This window comes from Melanostigma gelatinosum (assembly GCF_949748355.1).
Source record: "Melanostigma gelatinosum genome assembly, chromosome: 12".
Classification (NCBI taxonomy): Eukaryota; Metazoa; Chordata; class Actinopteri; order Perciformes; family Zoarcidae; genus Melanostigma; species Melanostigma gelatinosum.
Genome location: NC_136645.1, coordinates 2,219,185 through 2,241,684, shown reverse-complemented (window position 1 = coordinate 2,241,684; position 22,500 = coordinate 2,219,185). Strand labels below are relative to the sequence as shown.

At 43.9% G+C, this 22,500-nt stretch overlaps 1 protein-coding gene across 1 annotated transcript in view; it reads right to left on the bottom strand.

Moving 5' to 3' along the window:
• wdpcp (WD repeat containing planar cell polarity effector) overlaps positions 1-22,500 on the bottom strand; it is a gene marked incomplete at its 3' end in the record, with an annotated part of 95,689 nt that overhangs the window by 22,685 nt on the left and 50,504 nt on the right. Inside the window, exons 2-9 of the mRNA XM_079280111.1 lie at positions 19,879-19,966; positions 16,465-16,509; positions 13,008-13,058; positions 11,724-11,794; positions 10,371-10,430; positions 9,214-9,328; positions 4,723-4,859; positions 2,138-2,329 (exon numbers count right to left, since the gene is read on the bottom strand). Coding sequence (XP_079136237.1) covers positions 2,138-2,329; positions 4,723-4,859; positions 9,214-9,328; positions 10,371-10,430; positions 11,724-11,794; positions 13,008-13,058; positions 16,465-16,509; positions 19,879-19,939 — 732 coding nt within the window. The 5' untranslated portion in view covers positions 19,940-19,966. The remainder of the gene's footprint in view (positions 1-2,137; positions 2,330-4,722; positions 4,860-9,213; positions 9,329-10,370; positions 10,431-11,723; positions 11,795-13,007; positions 13,059-16,464; positions 16,510-19,878; positions 19,967-22,500) is intronic.

Sequence of the window (22,500 nt, the reverse complement as noted above, 5' to 3'; positions counted from 1 at the left end):
ATAATTAAAAACCGACAGAAATCACAGGAATGCAGATCAAAGGAGTGGAGAGAAACTGTTTGGTGACAGATAACTGGATAGTCACACGCTTTAAAAAACACAAACAAAACATAAAACGGTATGTTTGCAAACATCAATGCACACATACAATCATAAAAAATTTAAAAGCACGAAAACATTCATCTGGTGTTTTCTTTTCATTCAGATTATTAAACAGGTTTGTGTGTGTTTGTGTTGAGGGAAGCATGAAGGAAGGATGATTAAAAATGTTAACTGGATGCATAAAAACGAAGTACGTATGTGGGGGGGGCATACAAATTAAGACCACATAGGGAAAGAAATCAGACTTTTTTAAATGCCGAGAGACTGGCTAGAAAATTGGCTTAGTGCTGCAGATAGCGAACGGAACAAAAGGAACATATATATGAGCTTGAAGTGATTGAAGTAGCTGGCGTCTCCCCATGTGTGCCCGGCGTTTGATTCCCGCCACGGCTCTTACATAAACTGCTCGCTTAATTTCACACCGCGCATCATGAAAAATGACAACAAACGCTTTCATTAGAGCGCGATGCCGCAGCCCCGCGAAGAGACTTTAATGTTCCTGAAGCATGGAGGAAGGAAGGAAGGAAGGAAGGAAGGAAGGAAGGAGGAGAGGAGGAGAGGAGGAGGAGGTGTGTGTGTGTGAGGATGGGGGGGAAGGAGACATAGAGAGAATAAACTAGATGAAGAGAGTGTGATAAATGTGAAGAGCGTTCCAAAAAACAAGAAGCGGCAAACAGCTTTACTTATTTCAATATTCATATGTACCCCCCCCCCCCCCCCCCCCATTCTCTCCTCCATGAATTTGTTTTCCTAGCATGCAATTGGTCACGCTCATCTTCTCTCCCTCTCTCTCTCTCTGGTGTGGTGAAACGTTCTGCATGTGCTTACCGATGAAGCACCGTACGAGGAGTAGAGAGTTAAGCCCGGTTCGGTATTTATTTTTGGGGGGGGGGGAATCTTTCATCTGCGTTTTGGCACGAGGACAATCCTACGGTGACACGGAATCGGGTCACGGGTGACGTTTTTTGCCAGAGGCCACGAGGATGTGTGCGTCTTCAGATGTGTGTGTGTGGGCATTCTCCTTCACGCTGTACCACAGCTTAGCTTCCTCCCTTCTTATTTCAGATGGTGATGCATGGAGGTGCAACACGGAGGTGACACCCTTGAGGTGACTTAACACGCCGTCCCCAATCCCATCCAGCACAACACAACACTCCCATTCAGAACAGCAGCTTTGTTGCCTCTTTCACTGTGTGTATAAAACACATATAAAATAAACAGCGGGAGTTATGATTTGTTTACTGGGCTTCAAACACCGCAGTAAAGGTATTAGAAATCCTTTTAAGACAGCATTTCTTCTTCACGTCACTCATGAAACTTTACGCTTTGCTCGGTCTCATTTCTTACTTGTGTACCGTATTTAATCATTCCAGTTCGATTAACCTGAGCTTGTTCTCTATAAAGTCTTGTGAAACGTGCTTCTAATGAGAGCCGATGTTGAACAATAGATTGATTTCATTTGAAAGAGGCAGGAAGTAGCATTTTCCATGTTTTATGCAAGAAGAATCAAACAATTACTGTAAGGTAATCATACTCGATAAGGTCCACCTGCATGAATATAGAATAATGAATAAGAAAATAGACATATATTAAAGTCAGGCTCTAGTTTTCACTTCTGCACCATCTTTTTCTCGAGACAATATTCATGATTATCCCGATAACGGAAATTTACCAGCATCAACTAATTGTGAGTTTATTATTTTTCGTTGGATGAAATCCTTTTTTAATCCTTTCTACTTTAATTTCGGGCAGCAACTCGCTCCCAAACAATCCACCATTTTCTCACCAAACCGAGAAACTTTTCCCTCCGAGTCTGAAGGTGAGAGGATCAAAACCAGAATCAGTGACAAGAACATATTTAAATTAATGCCGCGAATATCGACTCCAGTCTCGCTCCAGTTCTACGAAAGAAAAGCAGTTTGTTGCATCCCCACAGCAACCAGACAAGACTTCTCCGAGTCTTGAAGACGTTGTCCCTGCTCTTTATGTGTGTGTGTGTGTGTGTGTGTGTGTGTGTGTGTGTGTGTGTGTGTACCATGAGGCCTTCAGCAGGCGAGCAGCTGAGCAGCACCAGGTTGTTCCTCTGCGTGTTTGTGGGGGTCCAGGTCCACGGCTCGTCACCGGGCTCGTCCAGCTCCCACCAGCAGAGCGCCACATCCTGCAGACGGTTGAGGCGCACCTGTCTGCGGAGCCTTCGGCCACGCCCACTGGCCTCCACACACACCACCTGGACACGCAAACACACACACACAGAGAGGAGAGAGGATGCAGAATAAAGTGGCAGTCGACACACACATATCTTCTTGTAGCGTCTTAGCGATTAATTTGGATTTACACACCTGAGGGCTCTGAAACTTAACCCCAAATATCACTCATGTCCTTCCCCCATCTTGTTGTTTTGTTGTTGTTGATGTCTAAGGTTGTTTTTCATCTTCCATTATTAATGTGTGTGTGTTTTTGTTCTGTCGGGGCTTGTTGTTTTAGTGATGTGCATATTTTTTGGGAAGGTCTGCCACGCTCTACGGGCCACAACAAAGAGACGCACAGTAATGAGCTCTCGCGACGCTTGAGGGGGGGCGCGCGCGCACACACACACACACACACACTCACACTCACACTCACATGCATGATGCATGCACACAAATACACATGTACATACATGTAGAGGCACTGGAATGAAAAAGTGCACACACTTTTTTGCAGACACACACATGATTAAACAAACGGTGTTAAACAATCCAGAAGCACTTTTAACGCAGGTGAAATTGCAGGTCTTACTCTGTGACCCCGGCTTTCATGCACACCACGGCTCATTCCTCCTCCACACACACACACACACACACACACACACACACACACACACGCACACACACACACGCACACACACACACACGCACACGCACACACACACACACACCCTCCGTCGTAGAAGAGTGACTCACAGAAAAGGCAGGTTGTATAAACGCGGTAATACAGACATTTATTTTGAAAAATTACGGTTTAAAAGCACAGAAACATGCAGACATTAGTAAATCAACAAGCTGGAGAGTTCAGTGGTCCATGTCTGCCCCTCCTGCCCCCTTGAGGGGGGTTTGGGTTGGGAGGGGGGGGGGGATCTGCTTTGGACACAAAATACAGAGATGAATTAAAATGATGGAAGAACATCTGATGATAAAGGGAACAAAGAGTTGCCCCAAACAGCTGAACGGGAGATCACTGACAGATGAGAAATGGAAAAGAAGAAGAAGAAAATATCTAAAAAAGATTGGGTTAATAACACACTATCTACCCCCCCCCCCATCCCCATCCCCACACCATCTCTTCTAGTTTTTTTTTTCCTGCCGTTTGCTGGTCAGCAATAATCAAAAACCACTTTCTGTGGGCCGGATTAGTTTAGCCTCCCCCCCTCTCTCTCTCTCAACGCCCCCCCCCCCCCACCACACACACACACACTCTCCCTTCTCCAGCTTAGCCCACTGGACCAGGGCGATGTGCATGTGTGTGCGTGTGTTTGTTGTGGGGGATGGGTTAGTTGTGCACACATGTGTATGTCGCAGGTTGCATGCACATGCATTGACAGAGGTGTGGGGGTGGTGTGTGTGTGTGTGTGGGGGGGGGGGGGTGTCTTATCAGGACTCTGCTTCTGGAGACAGACGCACAGTAGCAACGATTGCTTTTATACACGCACGCACGCACACACAAACACACACACACACACACACACACACACACACACACACACACACACACACACACACACACACACACACACACACACACACACACACACACACACCTCAACAAAAGGGCCTGGCAGTAACGTGATAATGCCAGGGTTAGCGGTTAGCGGTTAGCCAGCTAGCACAGTGTCGTTCTGTTTTGGAGGAGGAACACCTCCCGATCAGACGGCCTCTCTATACACACCTTTAAGAGAGAATAATGGACGAACACGGGAAACACGTACACAGTGAATGTGAAGACGTACAAGTAGAGCTGGATTATCTAACAGCCAATAGTGATCGTGGACGATCCAGCCATAGACTGTATATGAGAAGTGGACGTAGTCGTCGAGACGTCACCCGTTGGTTTGCGGACTGATGTTTGGAAGCCTCGAGTTCGGCATTTTGCCCGTCGCCATCTTTAATTTTTCGGCCGTCGCCATCTTGGGGTTTTTGCAACCGGTGAGCAGAAGTGACCGTATCTGGACTGAGGAGGAGCGACCTGTCAATCACTGTAAGCCCCGCCCTAAAGCATCCCCTGCTTTATGGTCTGTGTGACTCTAAATGGACCATAATGTACTAAATGAACATCATGCTGTATTGAAGAAGACTTGAAACTAGAGATTGAGACATAAACTCATGTTTACAATGTTTACTGAGGTAATAAATCAAGAGAGAAGTAGAGTCATTTTACCATGTTCATAACAGATGTTTTCATGATAAACATTACTCTATGCCGCCTTTTAAAAGAACATGTAACTGAATTGTACCACTTGTATTTCAGTCCCTGATAAAACATGAAATAAATACGATAAAAAACCTTTTGGGAATGTTGGACAGCGATACGTGAACACGTTTCTTCTGCGGCTCTACTTTCTCCATCACTGCGTTTCTACTGTACCTTGATGTCAGAGGGAGACAGTTTCTCTGTTCGCCTGCCGGTCTCTGGGGAGTCCTGGTTCTTCTGGTTGAGGTGGACTGCAGCCACTTGGCTCTGCTCCAGGAAGGACAGCAGAATCAGCCTATCGCTGAGCACCGCTGGGAATGACATCACCACAAATGTCACCGAAGACAAACAAAAACAACAGCACGTTGACGAGTTCACCGTGTCCTTAAATATCAACACCTTCCATCTGCGTTTTTATGAAAAACATGAAGCCTTGAATCAGGATACAGGAAGCAATCTAAATAAAAGGAGAACAAACATTCACGGATGGATTTATTGGTCAATGTGGAACCCAGAAGGGGGCTGACTTTAACTTTCATGGAGACTACAATCTCAGAATCTTACACTAAGAGGAATGAATTCAGTTTGAGTTGATAGAATTACAGTTACTGGTTCTCCGGTGCTTCATCTCCCTAGAAACTACACAACCTCAAAGGTTTTGTAAGTCATTGTAATTTATACAAGTATTGAAATTGTGTCATTAATTAGAAACATACAATCTTTACATCAGATGTGACTAAATAAAACACACAAAGCATGTTGATCCATAAGCTTTCTAAATGTAGAGACATGAACAAAACACCCGTGAGTTACTGGAGTTATGCACGTTTTCAGAGTACAGGCATCGGTAGTTCCATCTGCAATAGAAAGTATTTCCTCAGTGCCTGCATTGCTATTTGTTTGCATAATTACATGCTGCACATAATGTCATCACGAGTCCATAACGCTGGCGACGCAGAAGGCAGAAGCCTCAGATTCCCACTGCGGAACAAAGAATGCTGAAGCTGTGATGATGTTTCATTTGAAATGGATTTAAACAGCATCATGCAAACAACAACCTCCCGCGGTCCGTTGTTCAAGGTTTCGAAAAGGTTTCGTCGTTTCTAACGGTATTCAGTGTTGAATGGTCTCCCCTGGTTAACATTTCATCCTCGCTTTTGAGACCGTGATTTAGTCGTGTACTTTTATTTTGAAGGTTCTGTGTTGGAGGCTCCATCCCTCACTGGATAACTGATAAAGATACATTACTCTTAGTATATGTAAGAGTAATGTATAACTGCGTTTTCCACACATTCTGAAGATTGATTGACTGACGGACGCTCAACATTCACACAGTTGATGGAAACACAAAGTCATAGAAACACAGCAGACGTGTTTTCTGTGTTTCGTGAATCTTTTTGTTGCTCTTCTGCTGGGAAACAACATCAACAAGCTGTTTTCTCTGACGTCTGTGCACTCGACAGTGACATTTCTATTCTGATGTTTTCTAAATGTTCTCCTCTATGTTTTTACGTCATTTTACTGCAGAAAACATTTATAATTTCCCCCGTCGTAGTCGTAGTATTTAGTTTTGATTAGTTTGGAGTGGGAGGACAGTAGTGTCCCTTTCTCCTCTCTTTACTTTTTCTTTCCCCGTCACTTCATTTCGTCTGCATCCTCTCTTCTCCTCTCTGCTGCCTCCTGGATTCTTTGTAGAGCACTGGAGGCTCTGAAGGCCTTTTTGTGGTAGAAGAACACACTTGATCCTGTTCAACTCTTCAGGAGCAGCATGGAAACGCCGATTAGCAATTAAGCCCCTCTCCTTCAAATTAATCTGTTTATGAAACCAATTAAATGGAAAGGAGGGGAGGGGGGGTTGTTACACATGTCTCTCAGATATCCTGCTTTGAGTTGAACGAGTAAGGCTGCACCCCGAGATTTAGAAATCTAACCGCCAATTAAGCGTGGCGTGTGTGTGTATTTATAAACGTCGGTGTGATTACACTTCAAATCATCCTGTTGTGTATAAATTTCAAATTAATATGTAAATAGTCACGAGGGGAAGTGTAACGTCGCTTGAAAAAGGCAGAAAAACGAGCATCTTAAATCAGGTCAATAGAGTCGGTGTGTCCTCGTGCGTTATTATTATTATTATTAATAATAATAAAACTGGTTCAAAGCGTAAACATTTACAGCCATTAACGAAGCCTCAGCTTTCCGAAACAACGTTTTAATGCAATAGTCAGGGTCTCTGTACGAGATTACAGACAAATCAAGTTAAATGCAGTTTTGTATTGATCTCTATGGGTGTCTATGAACGGGATTCGGTTTAATCCCGTTCATTCCCAAATGAAGGAGGCGACACGAAAAGCAGGCTGTGGCCCAATCTGGGACCAGGTGGCTGATTTGGCATTAAGGGTCAGACCTTCATGACCCACCCTGATACACGGTCCAGACACACACACACACACACACATTCATATTTACCCTCTAGACACACACACACACACACACACACACACACACACACACACATACACAGATTGCGACATTCATACATGCAAGCCTGCAACCATTCTTTATACATTCTCAGTTACACACACACCCACAAGCATAAAACAAACCCACCACATGTTACAGCACACACACATTCTCTCTCTCACACACACACACACGCACACGCACACGCACACGCACACACACACGCACACACACGGTCACCTAAATCCATTTAATGCCATCTCCTCAGCAGCATGTTGACATAAGAGGCCAATGGGCTTAACCAAAGCACATTTAAACACGGGTAAATGAAACCGGCTATGAAAAATCACTTAAGGATGCTTAATCGCGGAGCATATGCGCAACTTGGCCCAGCCGTCGGCCAAAGGCAGCCGGTAATACTTTGATGGCGTAAAATATGTGTAATCTGCCGCTCCGGCTGATGCAATCGGAGCTCTGGAAGGAAACCGGCATAGAAAGTTTAAGAGAGGAGCCAGCTGTCTCTGAGGGACAAGCACAGCAAGGCCTCACATGCACATGAATCCATGAAAGAGGATTCTCTTCAGCATTCAGATACTGAAACCTTTTTATGAAGTTGACAAATCCTGTTCCAGAAAAATGGGGAAAACAAATTCACCGTGTGTGACTTGCAGTCGGCAGAGCGGGTCGTTTCTAGCCACGAGGTTGGCGGTTCGATCCCCGGCTCACTGTCTGCATGTTGACGCTCACTGCTTCTTCATGCTTAGGATGCTACATGCAGGGGTCAAGTGTCATGCAGGTAACAATTGTAATAAAGCTTATATATTTTTTTAATAACGCACAGATATCGGATCCGTACTCGGTATCAGCAGATACGCACGTTCATGTATCGAAACATCGAATCAATGGATGATGAAAATAATCCTGAGTAGCAACATTTATATGAGACTTTTAAAAAAAAGTCTCTGACATCGACGTAATTAAATGCATACAGACAACAAGTAGACACTTCTACTGAGCATATGTCACCACACACACACACACACACACACACACACACACAACTTGACTTTAATTGTAAACTGTTTCCGTAATTGTACGTTGTGAATATGTTTGTCGGTGTGATCTGGTCTGGTACTCTACTCTAATTGTCTGAAACTAATTTAACAAGTGACAGATGTAAGCACAACCCCCCCCCCCCCCACCCTAACGCCCAGCAGACACACACACACACACACACACACACACACACACACACACTCACAATCCCCGGAACCCACCCTCTCACAACCATTACTCTAATAATTACTGCCTCTGAGGCTTTGAATGGAGCGCAGCGGGAGGTGAGTGGGTGTGTGTGTGAGTGTACCTCTCTGTGTGTGTGTGTGTGTGTGTGTGTGTGTGTGTGTATGTGTGCCATTGTGTGCGTGTGTGTTCAAGTCTCTGTGTGTCTGTAAATGTGAGCGAACATACAGTAAGTGCTTGTTGGTCTATGTAAAAGAAAAAAGAAAAAAAAGTCTGTAATTATAAATGTATGTGTGTGTGTGTGTGTGTGTGTGTGTGTGTGTGTGTGTGTGTGTGTGTGTGTGTGTGTGTGTGTGTGTGTGTGTGCGCGCACTACAGGGGCTTTATCAGGTGTCTGGAGACCCCGGACGGAAGCAGGGAGGGCGGTGTTATGAACAAATAATTGATACAGAAAGAAATAATTAGCAGATTTGGGCCGGTGTCCACGGTCCCTTATTCTCTCCTGGCAAGTCTGCAGAGCGAGGGAGTGCAGAGTGTGTGTGTGTGTGTGTGTGTGAGAGAGAGGGGGGGGGGGCGGTACTCCCCGGAGGAACGCACGATGGAGGGAAAAACACTGATGGATGCTCTTAAGGGAAGGCCCCTGGACACACACAGCACAAAAGGATTTGCCCGCAATTAGCTGGCAGAGTCGCCTCGCTCACCTGTGGCACCTGTTATGTGTGTGAGAGAGTGCTAGCGTGACAAAGTGGTGAGGAGAGTGGGGAGCGTGTGTGTGTGTGTGTGTGTGGTAAGCAGGTGTAAACACACAACTGGTGCTGACAGTGTGAGATTGATGGTTTTGTGCTTTTAAAATATATTGAACATTTGAATGCAAATGTCGTAATGTGTTTTTCTGTGTCTGTGTGTGTGTGTGTGTGTGTGTGTGTGTGTGTGTGTGTGTGTGTGTGTGTGTGTGTAACTAACCATCAGCCACAGTGTTGGCTGGTAGTCGGCCCACTAATGTTCGGTCCACATACACTTGTTCGAGCTGAGGTCCATTTAGGTTCAGGGTCACCAGGACTCCACTGCTCAGCAACACCTGCAACACACACGCACGCGCACGCACGCACGCACACACACACACACAGTCAGTGACAGTTTGTCGCTTCATGTCACCGGCTTCCATTGAGAATGACTTGCAGCGGTTGCCTTGCGGCTCGTCGTGTGAACGCAGCATCACGCTGAGTGTAAAGGCTCATTGAAGACATGATATCAGAGTTCAAGATCCCCAGTCCTTCAATCTGCGCTCACAAACTGTGGTAATAAAATGTGGTCATTAGTATCTCCTAATACCGTCGTGCTGATTTTCCATGATGTCATTTTGCTATTTCGGTTTCTGTTCACACAACATCGTCCGTCCTGGAAGAGGAATCGCTCCTCTGTTGCTCCTCCTGAGGTTTTTATTGCATTCTTGTCGCCAATAAAATGTTTATTTTATCCTCAGTGTCTAAGCAGAGATGACGTCATATGCGCTACAGATTATAGAGCCCCTTTTATCCAGAATGTTATTATGTTCAGCACACGGTTGCATCAACGCTCATTTACATTTACACACACAAAATACACCACAAAACCACATTCATTTGCATTCACACAAATAAAATGAATATAAAACATACTGAATAGCATTTGAGAACAATATTTAAAGAAATGTAATCAAAAGGGAAAAATCTTAAAAATAAGGGAAATAAATAATTACATTAAAATATGATGGATTATAAAGCCCCTCGAGGTAAATGTGTGATATTAGGCAATATAAATAAATGAATAAAAGAGTGTCACATCATGATTATGACGACATTGTTTAGCTTGAAATGAACTGCTAACAGCATCTCAGCCCAGTGGAGCTCTTCATCTGAGGCCTGGTCTGGGCGGACCATGGGAGGTTCTGCCTCTATCTGAAGCTGAAAAGAGGTGTGTGTGTGTGTGTGTGTGTGTGTGTGTGTGTGTGTGTGTGTGTGTGTGTGTGTGTGTGTGTGTGTGTGTGTGCCTGCGTGCGTGTGTGTGTGTGTGTGTGTGCCTGTGTGTGCCTGTGTGTGCGTGCGTGTGTGTGTGTGTGGTGGGCTGAGGAGGGTGTGTACCTGGCAGCAATGCTTGCTCCTCCATCTGCTGTGAACGCATGTGTTGGTCTGCAACAGTTCCTGAAGGAGCGTGACGGATAAAGAGTGAAAAACAGAACAAACAGGTGAACTGGAGTCCAGACACTTTAATACAACACAGACCAGTTCCTGTGAGGAACTCTTAACTGGTTGTAAACCAGTCTCAGTTTAGTCCTGATCCTCTATCAGACCTCCATCAGTAAAGAGACCATCAGAGAGAAGATGTTATTCAGAGTTACTCTTAATCCACCGTGGCCAGACCCAGATCCTCCGGCAGAGACCGGTCCATCGTGGACAGACCCAGATCCTCCGGCAGAGACCGGTCCATCGTGGACAGACCCAGATCCTCCGGCAGAGACCGGTCCATCGTGGACAGACCCAGATCCTTCTGGAGGGAAGGGAGGCACGGGAGAACCAGAACCAGGACTGAGAGGGGCAGACTGTCAGACCCTGCTGCAGTAACATGAGAGGTTTTCTAAAGGGAGTCGGGTGCTCAGAGACACTACAGCTTTAGTCCACAGGGACGACAAAATCACCAGAAAATGAAAGTTTCTTGTAGTAACTTTAAGTTTCCGTCTTTTTGTAAATTGCTGCATTAATTATCTTGGCGGTACACAGCACCGGACACTCGTCACCACAGGTGACCACTGCAGCAGATCCTGCTCACGGAGGGGGGAGTTAAACGGGGATGCAGGTAAGGACTGCTTGTGAGAGTGTGTGTGTGTGTGTGTGTGTGTGTGTGTGTGTGTGTGCATGTGTGTGTGTGTAAGGTCAGTCATTCCTGCCACATTCCAAACCCAGCTGGGGTGATTGGATGGGAGGAGAGAGGGACTGAGGAGGAGGTGTGGAGGTGAGCCGGGGTGTTTCTAGTTTCAGACAATGGTTACGGGTGAGAGGAGGGAGGTGGATGGGAGGGGAGTGTGTGTGCGTGTGTGTGTAACAGCCACAGACAGGTTCCTGCAAACAAAGCTCGGTCTGTACTGCCACAAGTAAAGAGGGGACGAGGGAGGGAGGGAGGGAGGGAGGGAGGGAGGAAGAGGCGGATGAATGAGGGGAGAGGAAGGGGAGGCAGCCTGCAGCCCCCTGATCCCCTCAAATATCCCCCTCGATGACAGAGCTTGGCCGAAAGAGAGGTGATGAGAGAGGAGAGGGAGAGGGGAGAACAAACGGGAACGACAGGGAGAGTGACGGGAGCGGGAGAAAGGAGAGAGAATGCCCCTATTTGTTAATCAATCGGCCGTTTCGGAAAGGGAAAACTCTGAAAATCCCCAGAGGGAGGAAGAAGACTTGGAGTGGGGGGGGGGGGGGGGGGTGTTTGACAGAGGAGGCGGGTACCTCCAACTCCTTCAGCGAATCACGGAGCTTCTCTGGTCGGCGGTTCCTGGGGGTCCACGAATAGCCTCGAGCTACGGAGGGAAAACACAAGAAGAATCTATAAAGATCATGTGACTTGAACTTTTAAACACGGACTAAAGAGAAATATATAGATATTGTTTTCTTAAAAAGACCCTCATGGCGATTGAGAAGAATGTGGCAACAAAGACCAGAGAGGGCAAAGGGTTGAACTTAATATCTGAGGAATAAAAGGCGCTGACAAGATGCTCAGGTGGAATAAAGAGATGCAGGTACATAACGCAGGCGTCCCACAATGCATTGCTGAAGCTAGATGCATACAGAGTTACGGTTCATCAACAGAAACGTTTCATAAAGCATGAAAAACACACAAAGTGGAGTTCGAGGTAAGGTATTTAAGACATTTAAGGATGAATTTATTAAATTAAATGAACAAAACATGTACTTTTATGTTGGAAACCTCATGTAGAACTATACAGAAGCTACATTGATGAAGTTATAAGTTTTATATTTCAGACCACCTTATCCCCACAGCAGCAAAAGTCTGAAATCTGCTGCTTACAGATTGATTTAGCTCCACTAAAGAAAAAATATTCTACTGAAAGCAGAAACATCCCTTCAAAACACACACACACACACACACACACGTCCTCGAGGAGAAGCGAATATTTTAATCAAGAGGACTTTTGGCGCTCTTGAGTTGAGTTATCTCCCAAATGCAACCTCACAGTCAGCAGGCACGTATCTCAGCGCGTTACCACGCCGAGGCCCCCCCCCCCCATCTCTAGTGGTTAAACACAGGGAAGGGAAGGATGTGAAGGAGAAACAGCTAATTGAATTTGTGCATCTGCTTCTGCCCACGCAACATACATGAAGTTCAGTGGGAGAAAAAAAAGGAAGGAAAGTGTTTATTTTACAGTCCTTTTCATCGTCACTGAAACGAACCATTAAGGAGTGGGATTCTCTATTAAGAACGAGTGGGGGGAGGAGGTAAACAGATGCTTGCAAATGAGGGGGGGTCGTGGGATGGAGGGCAGGGGGATGAGTGTTCGTCTCCTGATAAGAGTGTTTGTATTCCACGACTGGGTGTAAAGCAAAGAGAGAAAGAGAGAGAGAGAAACGAAGGACGTGGGACAGTCGACTGTGGTTTCTAAGAAGATGGTCATCCACTGGTAAAGGGCCCACACACACACACACACACACACACACACACACACACACACACACAGGTGGATGATCACTCGTTGAGTTCTGTTGAGAATGTACCTTCACAGAAACCGAGTTTCTCCTTGTAATAGTGATGCTCCAGGGGATTTGCTGCAGAAAACAACAACATAAAAAAGGGGGGTTAGATTTGGAATAAATGTGAAAACAACACGTTGAATGATTGTGTCTTAAATACTAAGCTGCAGCTCAAACATCCCCCCTTTAGCTCCGCGGGACCTTGTTGGTAAAGTGTAACCCGTAAACCGGGCCTCGTGGCCCCCGGGCCTCGTGGCCCCCGGTCACTCGTGAGGAAGTCAGCGGCCCGTCTGGTGGCCGGCATCTCTGGCGGCCAGGAACACTGTCCAGGATTAGTAGTATTAATCAGATAAGGGGGTGAGAGGGGGGCAGGCAGGCCCAGACATGGGCACCTGCTCTGGGGGATGAGGGGGGGGGGGGGCCTTGGAGCTGCTCCAATGAGCCTGGGTCTACCTCTAGTGGGGAGGCGAAGAACTGACATTCCAGAGAATGAAACTGGACTTCACAGATGTTTGTTTTCCACTGATGCCGATATCAACAGATACACACAGCTGATTTAACGCGTTTCTGCTGTTTAATCTACCCTCATTGATGTAAATGAGGAGGACAAAAATAATAGAGACAATATAACGCAATACAATGTAAGAGCACCACAGACTGCATCCTCTGACAGTGACCATGCACGCTGGATAAACACTTCTCTGAAATAGTTGAACAAAAACGAACGATTTAAACATTCATGAAGGTAAACGGAGTTTAAAAAAAGGAAACATTTTCTTGATGGAATCCTACATGAACAAACTGTTGTTTGTTTCTTCACACAACATCTGTGTTGTTTATTTGTCCTGTTACGTACTTCCACGCACCAATCAGAGTTCAGCAGCATTTGAATCAGAGTCTGATGACAGTTGATTCGTTTGATCAGTGACACACTAATATTCCACGATTATCCCAAAATGACCATATTCTGAATTTGATACGTTTCATGTAAACATGTTCTGGTTTCGGCTTTGTTCCATGTAGCGTTTTCAGATTAAGACATGTGGGATATGCCGATATTATTCTGGTTTAAGAGGATTTTTTTTGTACATACAACACATTCAGAATATACATATCAATTCAGGTTTTTAGGGCATTTTGCCTGTTTACAGCCAGCTCTGTGGGTTGTACACAAACCAACTGTTTGCAAGCCTGTTGCACAACTATGACAACAAGGTTACAACAACGGCAGCAACACGCCTGCAGCTGGAAAAGGAGAAATTAAAGTTATTTAAAGAACGTAGCTGCAGGACGTACGTCGTGGGGGCGTCTTACATTGATCGGAGTATGCAGGGTTGCATATAAACGGGAATATTTGTGCAATATTGAGCTTCATTAGCCATGGGAACAACTTAGCATAATAACAAAAGAGTTTAGATGTAAACGTAGTCAGTGTCAATTCAATGAGATCAAACTACACTCACACAGTTCTGATGAAGCAGATGAGCTTTTTTTTGTATCTGGTAGAAACCAGTCAATCAGCGTGTAGCCCCGCCCTAAAGCATCCCCTGCTTTATGGTCTGTGTGACTCTAAATGGACCATAATGTACTAAATGAACATCATGCTGTATTGAAGAAGACTTGAAACTAGAGATTGAGACATAAACTCATGTTTACAATGTTTACTGAGGTAATAAATCAAGAGAGAAGTAGAGTCATTTTCTCATAGACTTCTATACAACCAGAGGAGTCGCCCCCTGGTGGACACTAGAGAGAATGCAGCTTTAAGACACTTCAGCATTGACTTCACTCTGCAGAACCGGAGGTTGACGTCTGTGACATACAAAGACGTTAGATGAATGCAAAATATCAAACAAACATATTTGAATGTAATCTAATGTCATCGACTTTAAATGCATTTCGTATCATGACCTGAGCTACCGCCACACTGCCGTGTGAAAATGTTGTGATACTTTTGGATGGTGATTCTGCTCCCCTCCTCTTCCTCCCCCCCTCCTCCTCCCTCCACTCTGATATCAAGCCACACCTTAGTAATCCTCCAAATGAAAGGATTTGGAGCGAGAGCATCGTCTCTCCACTGAAGATTGGAATGAAAGAGGAGGCAGCTTCTCAGATGAGAGAGGAGGGAGGGGAACCCTGTGATGAGAGGGGACCAGACATACTGTACATAAAATGAGAACAAACTAATATATATATATATATATTTATTTATCTATATATATATATATTTATTTATCTATATCTATATCTATATATATATATATATCTATATATATATATCTATATATATATATATATATATCTATATATATATATATATATATATATATATATATATATATTTAATTCCAATTGTGTGAGTCCAATCAAATCCTTCGTATTTGATTGGACTGCTAAAAAGTGGGCGGGCTTTGAACGTCGTGTGACACGGCGGTACAAAGGACTGCTGCTCCACACACACCTCCGTACCAAAAGTAGCTCAAAGTTGCAGATTGATTGATGGATGGATGTCATGATATTATTGGTTATAATTGTTTGGAACTACCTTACGTAAACACACGTTACATTTAGTTTCAAAGGAAAAAATAATTCTTGTTTGTTATTCCATATATTATGGAATAGGTGCACAATATGAGGGATTTTTATTTATCTTATTAACATACAAAGAAAGAAATCATACATGTAAAATTACTTTAAATGTATAATTGTGACGGATGAAGACATTTTATATCCACTTTATAAACTCTCATATATATTTTCATTTTTAAAAACTACTCGTGCATCTAATTTATTACATACATTTTGGACAAAGATTTAGTCACTTTATTTTGAGCTGTAATTTTTGGAGTGACGAGTCAGCATAATTGTGAATGACTTTCCAGCTGAATCTAGTTTTTGAAGATGCTTCACACAGATGAAGACGAACATGTCACAACCGTCCTCGAGCAGCACTGTGTCAATTTTATAATTCTTCCAGGGAAGAGACGGCTCTTCTCCGGCTCTTCCCTGGGGGCGGGTTGGGGGGGGGGGGTGATCTGAGCACTTCCTGTCGGTAAGAGAAGCCTCCAGGCCCGAGGCAATATGAGGCTGGACTACATGGGGCCTCTTGCTATGTGATCCAGGAGAAAGTCAACAGTTTAGTTTCCCCTATCGCTGTGTGTCAGGACCCCGGGTCAACAGGAGCACCGTCAGAGTAAGAGATAGAACCACGGAGGCCTAATAACCTGTGTGTGTGTGTGTGTGTGTGTGTGTGTGTGCATACGGCTTTAGGGTGTAAATCCTACATACTAATAGCCTCCAAGTGTGGTGAGACCCTGAATTACTCAGGACCGATGGTTTGTGTGTCTGTGTGTTTGCGTGGGAGGCCGAGTAAAGCCCGTCTTCATATATAAGGAAATCACATACGTCCCCAACAAAACAAATAAAAACAAGACAAACTTATCTTAAACACAAACAGACATCCAATACAAACACTATTTACCTGGCTCTCCTTTATCGTAGTACTGATAGGTGCCAATATCTGTATCTGTGGGGCGAGAGAGAGAGAGAGAGAGATGAACATCTAGCTGTCAGGGAAAAAGCAGAAGACAGATCAGCAATTTCGCACCGTGGGATAAACAATCGCTATCAGCCGGTGGCCTGTCCCGTCTGCCAGCACCACAGTTTAGATAAGAGCCAGTGAGGGAGGAGGAGGTGAGAGGAGGAGGTGGAGGAGGAGGGAAGGTGGGCTTGGGGGGTCCGAGCCAGAATGGATGGAAGAGGAGGGGGTAAAGGGGTATTAATAAAGACGAGTGTGTGCCGTAACCCACCTGAGGGACAGATTTAAACACATGCAACATATACATTTAAATGTAGACACACACACACACACACACACAGACTCAGCAGGCAGCTAAAAAAAACATATGACCAACACACACACACACACAAACAAACTGCTGAGCCTTTTTTTTGTCAGTGTTATTCCTGCAGGCCTCAAAACCATAAGCAGCCAGACTCGGATTCGCCCAACACATCGTTTCTTTATCGCTCCACTACTGTTGCTGCTGCTGCTGAGGCCGGGTCACACTAATACAACAGGAGAGCTGATGGCACACACACACACACACGCACACACACACACACACACCACTATAAGTAAGCTTAATGTCACTTCTTCCATTTCTGACAGGGATAGTGATTCTATAACCTTGAGTATCCGCTAATATCAACCTTTTCTTTCTATTAAACTACAGCGTTCTTAAACCGTTAAAAAGCACTTAAACCTGTATAAATATTATGAAAGTGACTTTAAAGAGTCATCAAACACGATGCTAGGGATGACGGCAAAAAAGCAAGAGACTCTCAAACTGACCTGAAATAACACAAGTGCACATAGTTCAGGTAAAAAATATGAACTGGAAAATGCATTTCCTGCTGAAAATGCGTTGGAATGCTGAAAGCTGAAATGAATCTCAAAGACATTGCTGAAAATAGCAAAAAATTGCAAAAATCTGAATAATTCAAAAAGTTGAAAGATTACAAATATGAAGTTATGTCACCCCTCTCCTGAAAGAGCTGAACATTTTGATATTCGAACGGTTTCTGTAGCTTAAAAGAATTCCAGCAGTAGTGATATTTGTTGTCGTAGTAGTAGAAGTATTATTCGCAGTATAAGTATGAGTAGCATTTGAATAAGTACTAGTTGTAGCAGTCGTGATATTTGTAGTAGCAGTAGTAGTAGAAGTTGTCGTCGAAGTATTAGTAATTAGAAGAAGTAGTAGAAGTAGTAGTATCAGCAGTCGTACTAATAGCTGTAGTAGTATTAGTACTGGTTATTAGTACTGGTAGTAGCAGGAATAGCAGTATTAGCAGTTGTGGTATCAGTAATAATAGTAGTGGTAGTGGTAGTAATAGCAGTAGTGGTAGTAATAATATTTATGGTAGCAGTAATAGCAGTAATAGTAATAGTAGCAACAGCAAAAGTTGTAGTAGTAGTGGTAATACTAGAAATATTAGCAGTAGTAGTAGTATTAGTAAGTATTAGTAAGAGCATTCATTATTTCAACAAAAAAGCCTAATTTTGAGCGAAACGTTTAAATTTATTGTTTCTTTATTGTTGGAATGCTTAACAGCATTCCAACAACAAACAGTCTCATACTGTGTTTATGGTGTCGGGGAGAGACGGACAGCAGAGAGTTGACGACGATGCACTCGTGTTGCTGTGCATGAACATCTTGACGGCTGATGTAAGAGGATCGGATCAACAGCTGACCTTTAAGATCAGATCGGGTTCTTCCTGATTCTAGTTCTCCAAACATGCATTTAAATGTGTACATGCAGCTACTTCAGAGACATGAAACCCGACCCGCGCAAAAACAAACTACAACATGTAAAATACAAACTAATTGAAGATTTAAAACTATTATCACTTGGAGTTAAAGTAACAAGTGTAACAAGTTAAAGACATGATTCTCAGGAGGACGGATGCTCATGCTGCTCTCCGTCTGCTCGACAACAGCAGCACAGAACAGTTTACTCACAGCATGACTTCAAGCATCTGCATGATGCTTTAGTTTGTGTGATTAGTTTGAGTGTGAAAACCTTAGCAAGTAATCCAAACTCTAGTCAGGCTGCACTAAATCCTGAAATAAAACTCGTCTCTTGTAGAATACAAGACAAACTAAATCTCTTCTGTCTTCTTGTGCAAAGCAATTAACTCACAAACTGTGATGCTGCTTAGCAGATGTCTGCTGTACGACACAGACAGCATACATGTGTGTTTATGAATCCATATTAATGTATTTTTGAGGATGCATATGATGTAAGGGGGGGGGGGTGATATGGAGCGTCACACCTCAGCGACCAGGCCTCTTCGCTCAGATGTATCCCGCCACATATTTCCAAGATAGCACAAGACACAAACGCAGGAAGAGAACAAACAAATAAGGATATGTCACCGTCACCTGGGATGTACACCCTGTCACACCTTTGTGTATTAAGCACACACACACACACACACACACACACACACACACACAGTCAGCCTCCGAGAGACACTATCTTCGTCTGCAGCTCAGCAGACTGTGAAAGACAAGACAGAATGGAAGGGAGGAGAAAACAAGAAAATGGAGAAACAGAGCATTTCCGTCTGACAAGAGGAGATGGACTGATAGGTGGCGAGCAGGAAAGAAACACAAAAGTGCAAGAACAGTCAAACGTAAGCCCCGCCCACTCGGCCCCACAGAGGAAGCATTGTTTTAACTTTAGTTTCTTATTGAATGCATGATGGAGGTGGTGTGATGTGCAGCTATAACTTAACATGCATTGATCACTGTTGACTGACATATCTTCATTATCTAGCGTTAGCACGTCTACGCTACGCTAGCTACTGAAGGTATACTGGATGTGTTGTAATGATTGTAACAGGGAATAAAGTGTTTCATTGTCTTCTGTCACTTTTATACTTGATCTGTAGTTTTTAGCTTCTATCTTTATCGTTTTGACCAGTAAAATATGAAAAATCTCTCGACAGTTATAGTACAACGTTAAAACGAAATGGGTTACACAAAAGAAGAATTATACGTATGAGAATTATAGGATTGAAATAGAATAAATAAAATTATTTCCAAAAAAACTAGTGTATGGTCTTGTGTGGTTATGTGAACCAATTACCCTCTAAACAATGTACAATAAACATCAATAGCATGAGAATTTGAAGAGCAGAGACAGAGTGAGCATTGGTGCTGACTGAGATGCCAGATTGTTAAAGTAGATATTGGTGAGGAGGAGAGGAGAGGAGCTGTGAAAACAAAGTGAGTGATGACAGAGAGAGCCAGAGCAAGACGGAGAGGTGAGAGGAAGAAGAAGACAAGAAAGAGGGAGACGAGGAGGAGAACATGGGGAGAAGCGCTACCTTTGACTTGGAGTGAGGTCTTGGTGGACCACAAGTGCAGCTCAGCCAGGCAGAACGCCATCTGACTGACGAGGAGCGAAACCGGAGTCTGTCAGGAGGGACGTGATTCAGGATCAAGAGAAACACAACAGATGAATATCTCAACGAGACGACACAATAGATCGACATCAACAGGTCTGAGGGTCAAACAAAGTATGCATGAAGGCAGTCACTACCTGACCAGGTACACACTTTTCTATAGTGAGGTGAAGTCCCGCCCCTTCCTGTGAAAGAATATGTGATAGTCAACGGTGAGACAAATGTTTTTTAAATCCTGTTTGAATTGAGCTATGAATTATTCATGTTTGTCAATTGAAAAGATAATTTTGCAAGTAAGGAAAGTCTACGTTTGCTGTAGATATTCACCAGTGAACTTCATCTCTCGTCTCACAATGTCTCACCAACACCAACATGGCCGTTTACCAACGTGTCCATGTTCCACGCACAAACATGACGTTATCGCACCTGATGGGTGTCATCCATAACAGTTTTATGTCAAACTGCGACTTTTGCGACATGTCTTTTAAATGGACAAACATAAAATGTGTAATTCATCGCACAATTCAAACGAGATTAAAAAAATATTTGTGTCTCACCATTGACTTCCGTGCATATTTTTTCCAGAATAAAGTTCCATGGTGGTCTACCGGACAGCGCAGGACCAGTAGGGGGTCCGAGACCCTTTGATTGAGACTTGAGATCCCCCGACAGCCTCAACAGCAGAATTTTGGGCGTTCTCTAAAATCCTTAAAAACAAATTTAAATAATGCTTTTAATGTGGCATAAATGGCAAAGTCGCTCATTGACGAGAGGATTCTCAACAACCATAAAAATACAAACATTCATGAGGCCGGCGATGGAAATGTCGAGGAGCTTTGGGAACTTCTGTCGTTAAAGGCCGACGGCAAATTCGTCAGACAAATTCGGGACTTTCCCTCTTTATAGCAGTATGACGTACAGCAGAGATGACAAAGCACGACAAGGCAATATCCCTGAAGAAGTCCAGTAAGGGTTAATGGTGTACGGTGAAAACATCATCAAATGACAACATAATGACATTAGACAGCATTGGCAATGTGAAGGAACCTGATCAGAACTAGTGGAACAAAAAGTTCAACAAAAAAATGTAAATCAAATGTTATTTTCCCATCGTGGTAGTAACAACCATCAGAGTAGTAGCAGCAGAGTCACATTAGCAGTAAAGTAGCATTAGTACTTGTATTTGTAGTTGTAGTACCACTTCCTGTGCCTGTTATACCTGTTGTTATACCTTTGTTACTAGTGGAGTAACAGCAGCGGTTACTCTACAAGGTCTGAATGCACATTTTGACCAAAGAACAGTTTTTAAAAAACGAGGTCGGTCCTAAGCCAAAGAAATTCTTAGTAAGTCGACTAACAATCATAGGATTTTAACAAATCTATTAGTTTATTTTACCGACAGATCTGTAAAACTAAATTTCTACATAAATAAATCACACAAAACCACTTTACATACCAGAGGTGTGCTCACAAGTTACAAATCAGCAATTCAGCATGAGAAAGCATAAAAAATGACGAATCGACTAAAGAACTGAGACCAAAACGACGACTAATCGTCTCATAATAAAAAACAATGCAGCAGAAGGACGGACGGAGACGTGCACGTGAACTCAGGCAGACTCTGAGACGAGGTCACACCTTCACTCCCACATCACAGGTGAGCAGTGACGGACGCACACTTTGGAGCTGACAGCGAAGACAAAGCCGGCGGCATTCCTCCCATCAGGACCCGCCGGCCCCCCGTCCCTCTTCATGACACACTTTGTTCTCCAGTCGGTTTACGTCTGCTCCCCTCAAGTATCCAACGTTGTTATTCCAGGTTTTATTGTTCCGTCTGTTATTGAACCACTTCAGTGATAAAGAAGAATTCCCTTCTGTGGAATCAGTGAAATATCAATTACAACTGCTATTACCACTTGGACTCAAGTATTACAAGTAATACCACAACCACAACTGTCCGAATACAAACGAATACAAACATCAGGGTGAAAGAGATAGAACATGTCTAACTGGAGAGACGACACGCTTCAGGTACTTTTATATGATAAACAAACGAACAAATTAAGAGTACGTTAAAGCAAGTCTGTTTGTCAGATTCTGCAAAGAACACGACAGAAGTCCCACAAAGAAAACCTCATCTCGCACGCACGCGCGCACACACACACACACACACACACACACACACACACACACACACACACACACACACACACACACACACACACACACACACACACACACACACACACACACACACACACACACACACACACACACACACAGCATGCTGCTCAGGTCCTGGACAGCTGCCACATTCATTCTGATTTCTGGCTGGGGTTGCTCTGGGCTACCTGTCTCCCCGCAGAGCTTTGTGAGGTGTGTGTGTGTGTGTGTGTGTGTGTGTGTGTGTGTCCAGGTTATTGTGGCCTTTCTTTACACGAGTAAAGAGGCTGATTTAACATCAAAGGAGGAGAGGGAAAACATACGACTCCTCTTTCAAAGACAGTCCACAGGAACTACGACCTTGTCTGCTCTCTGCATCTT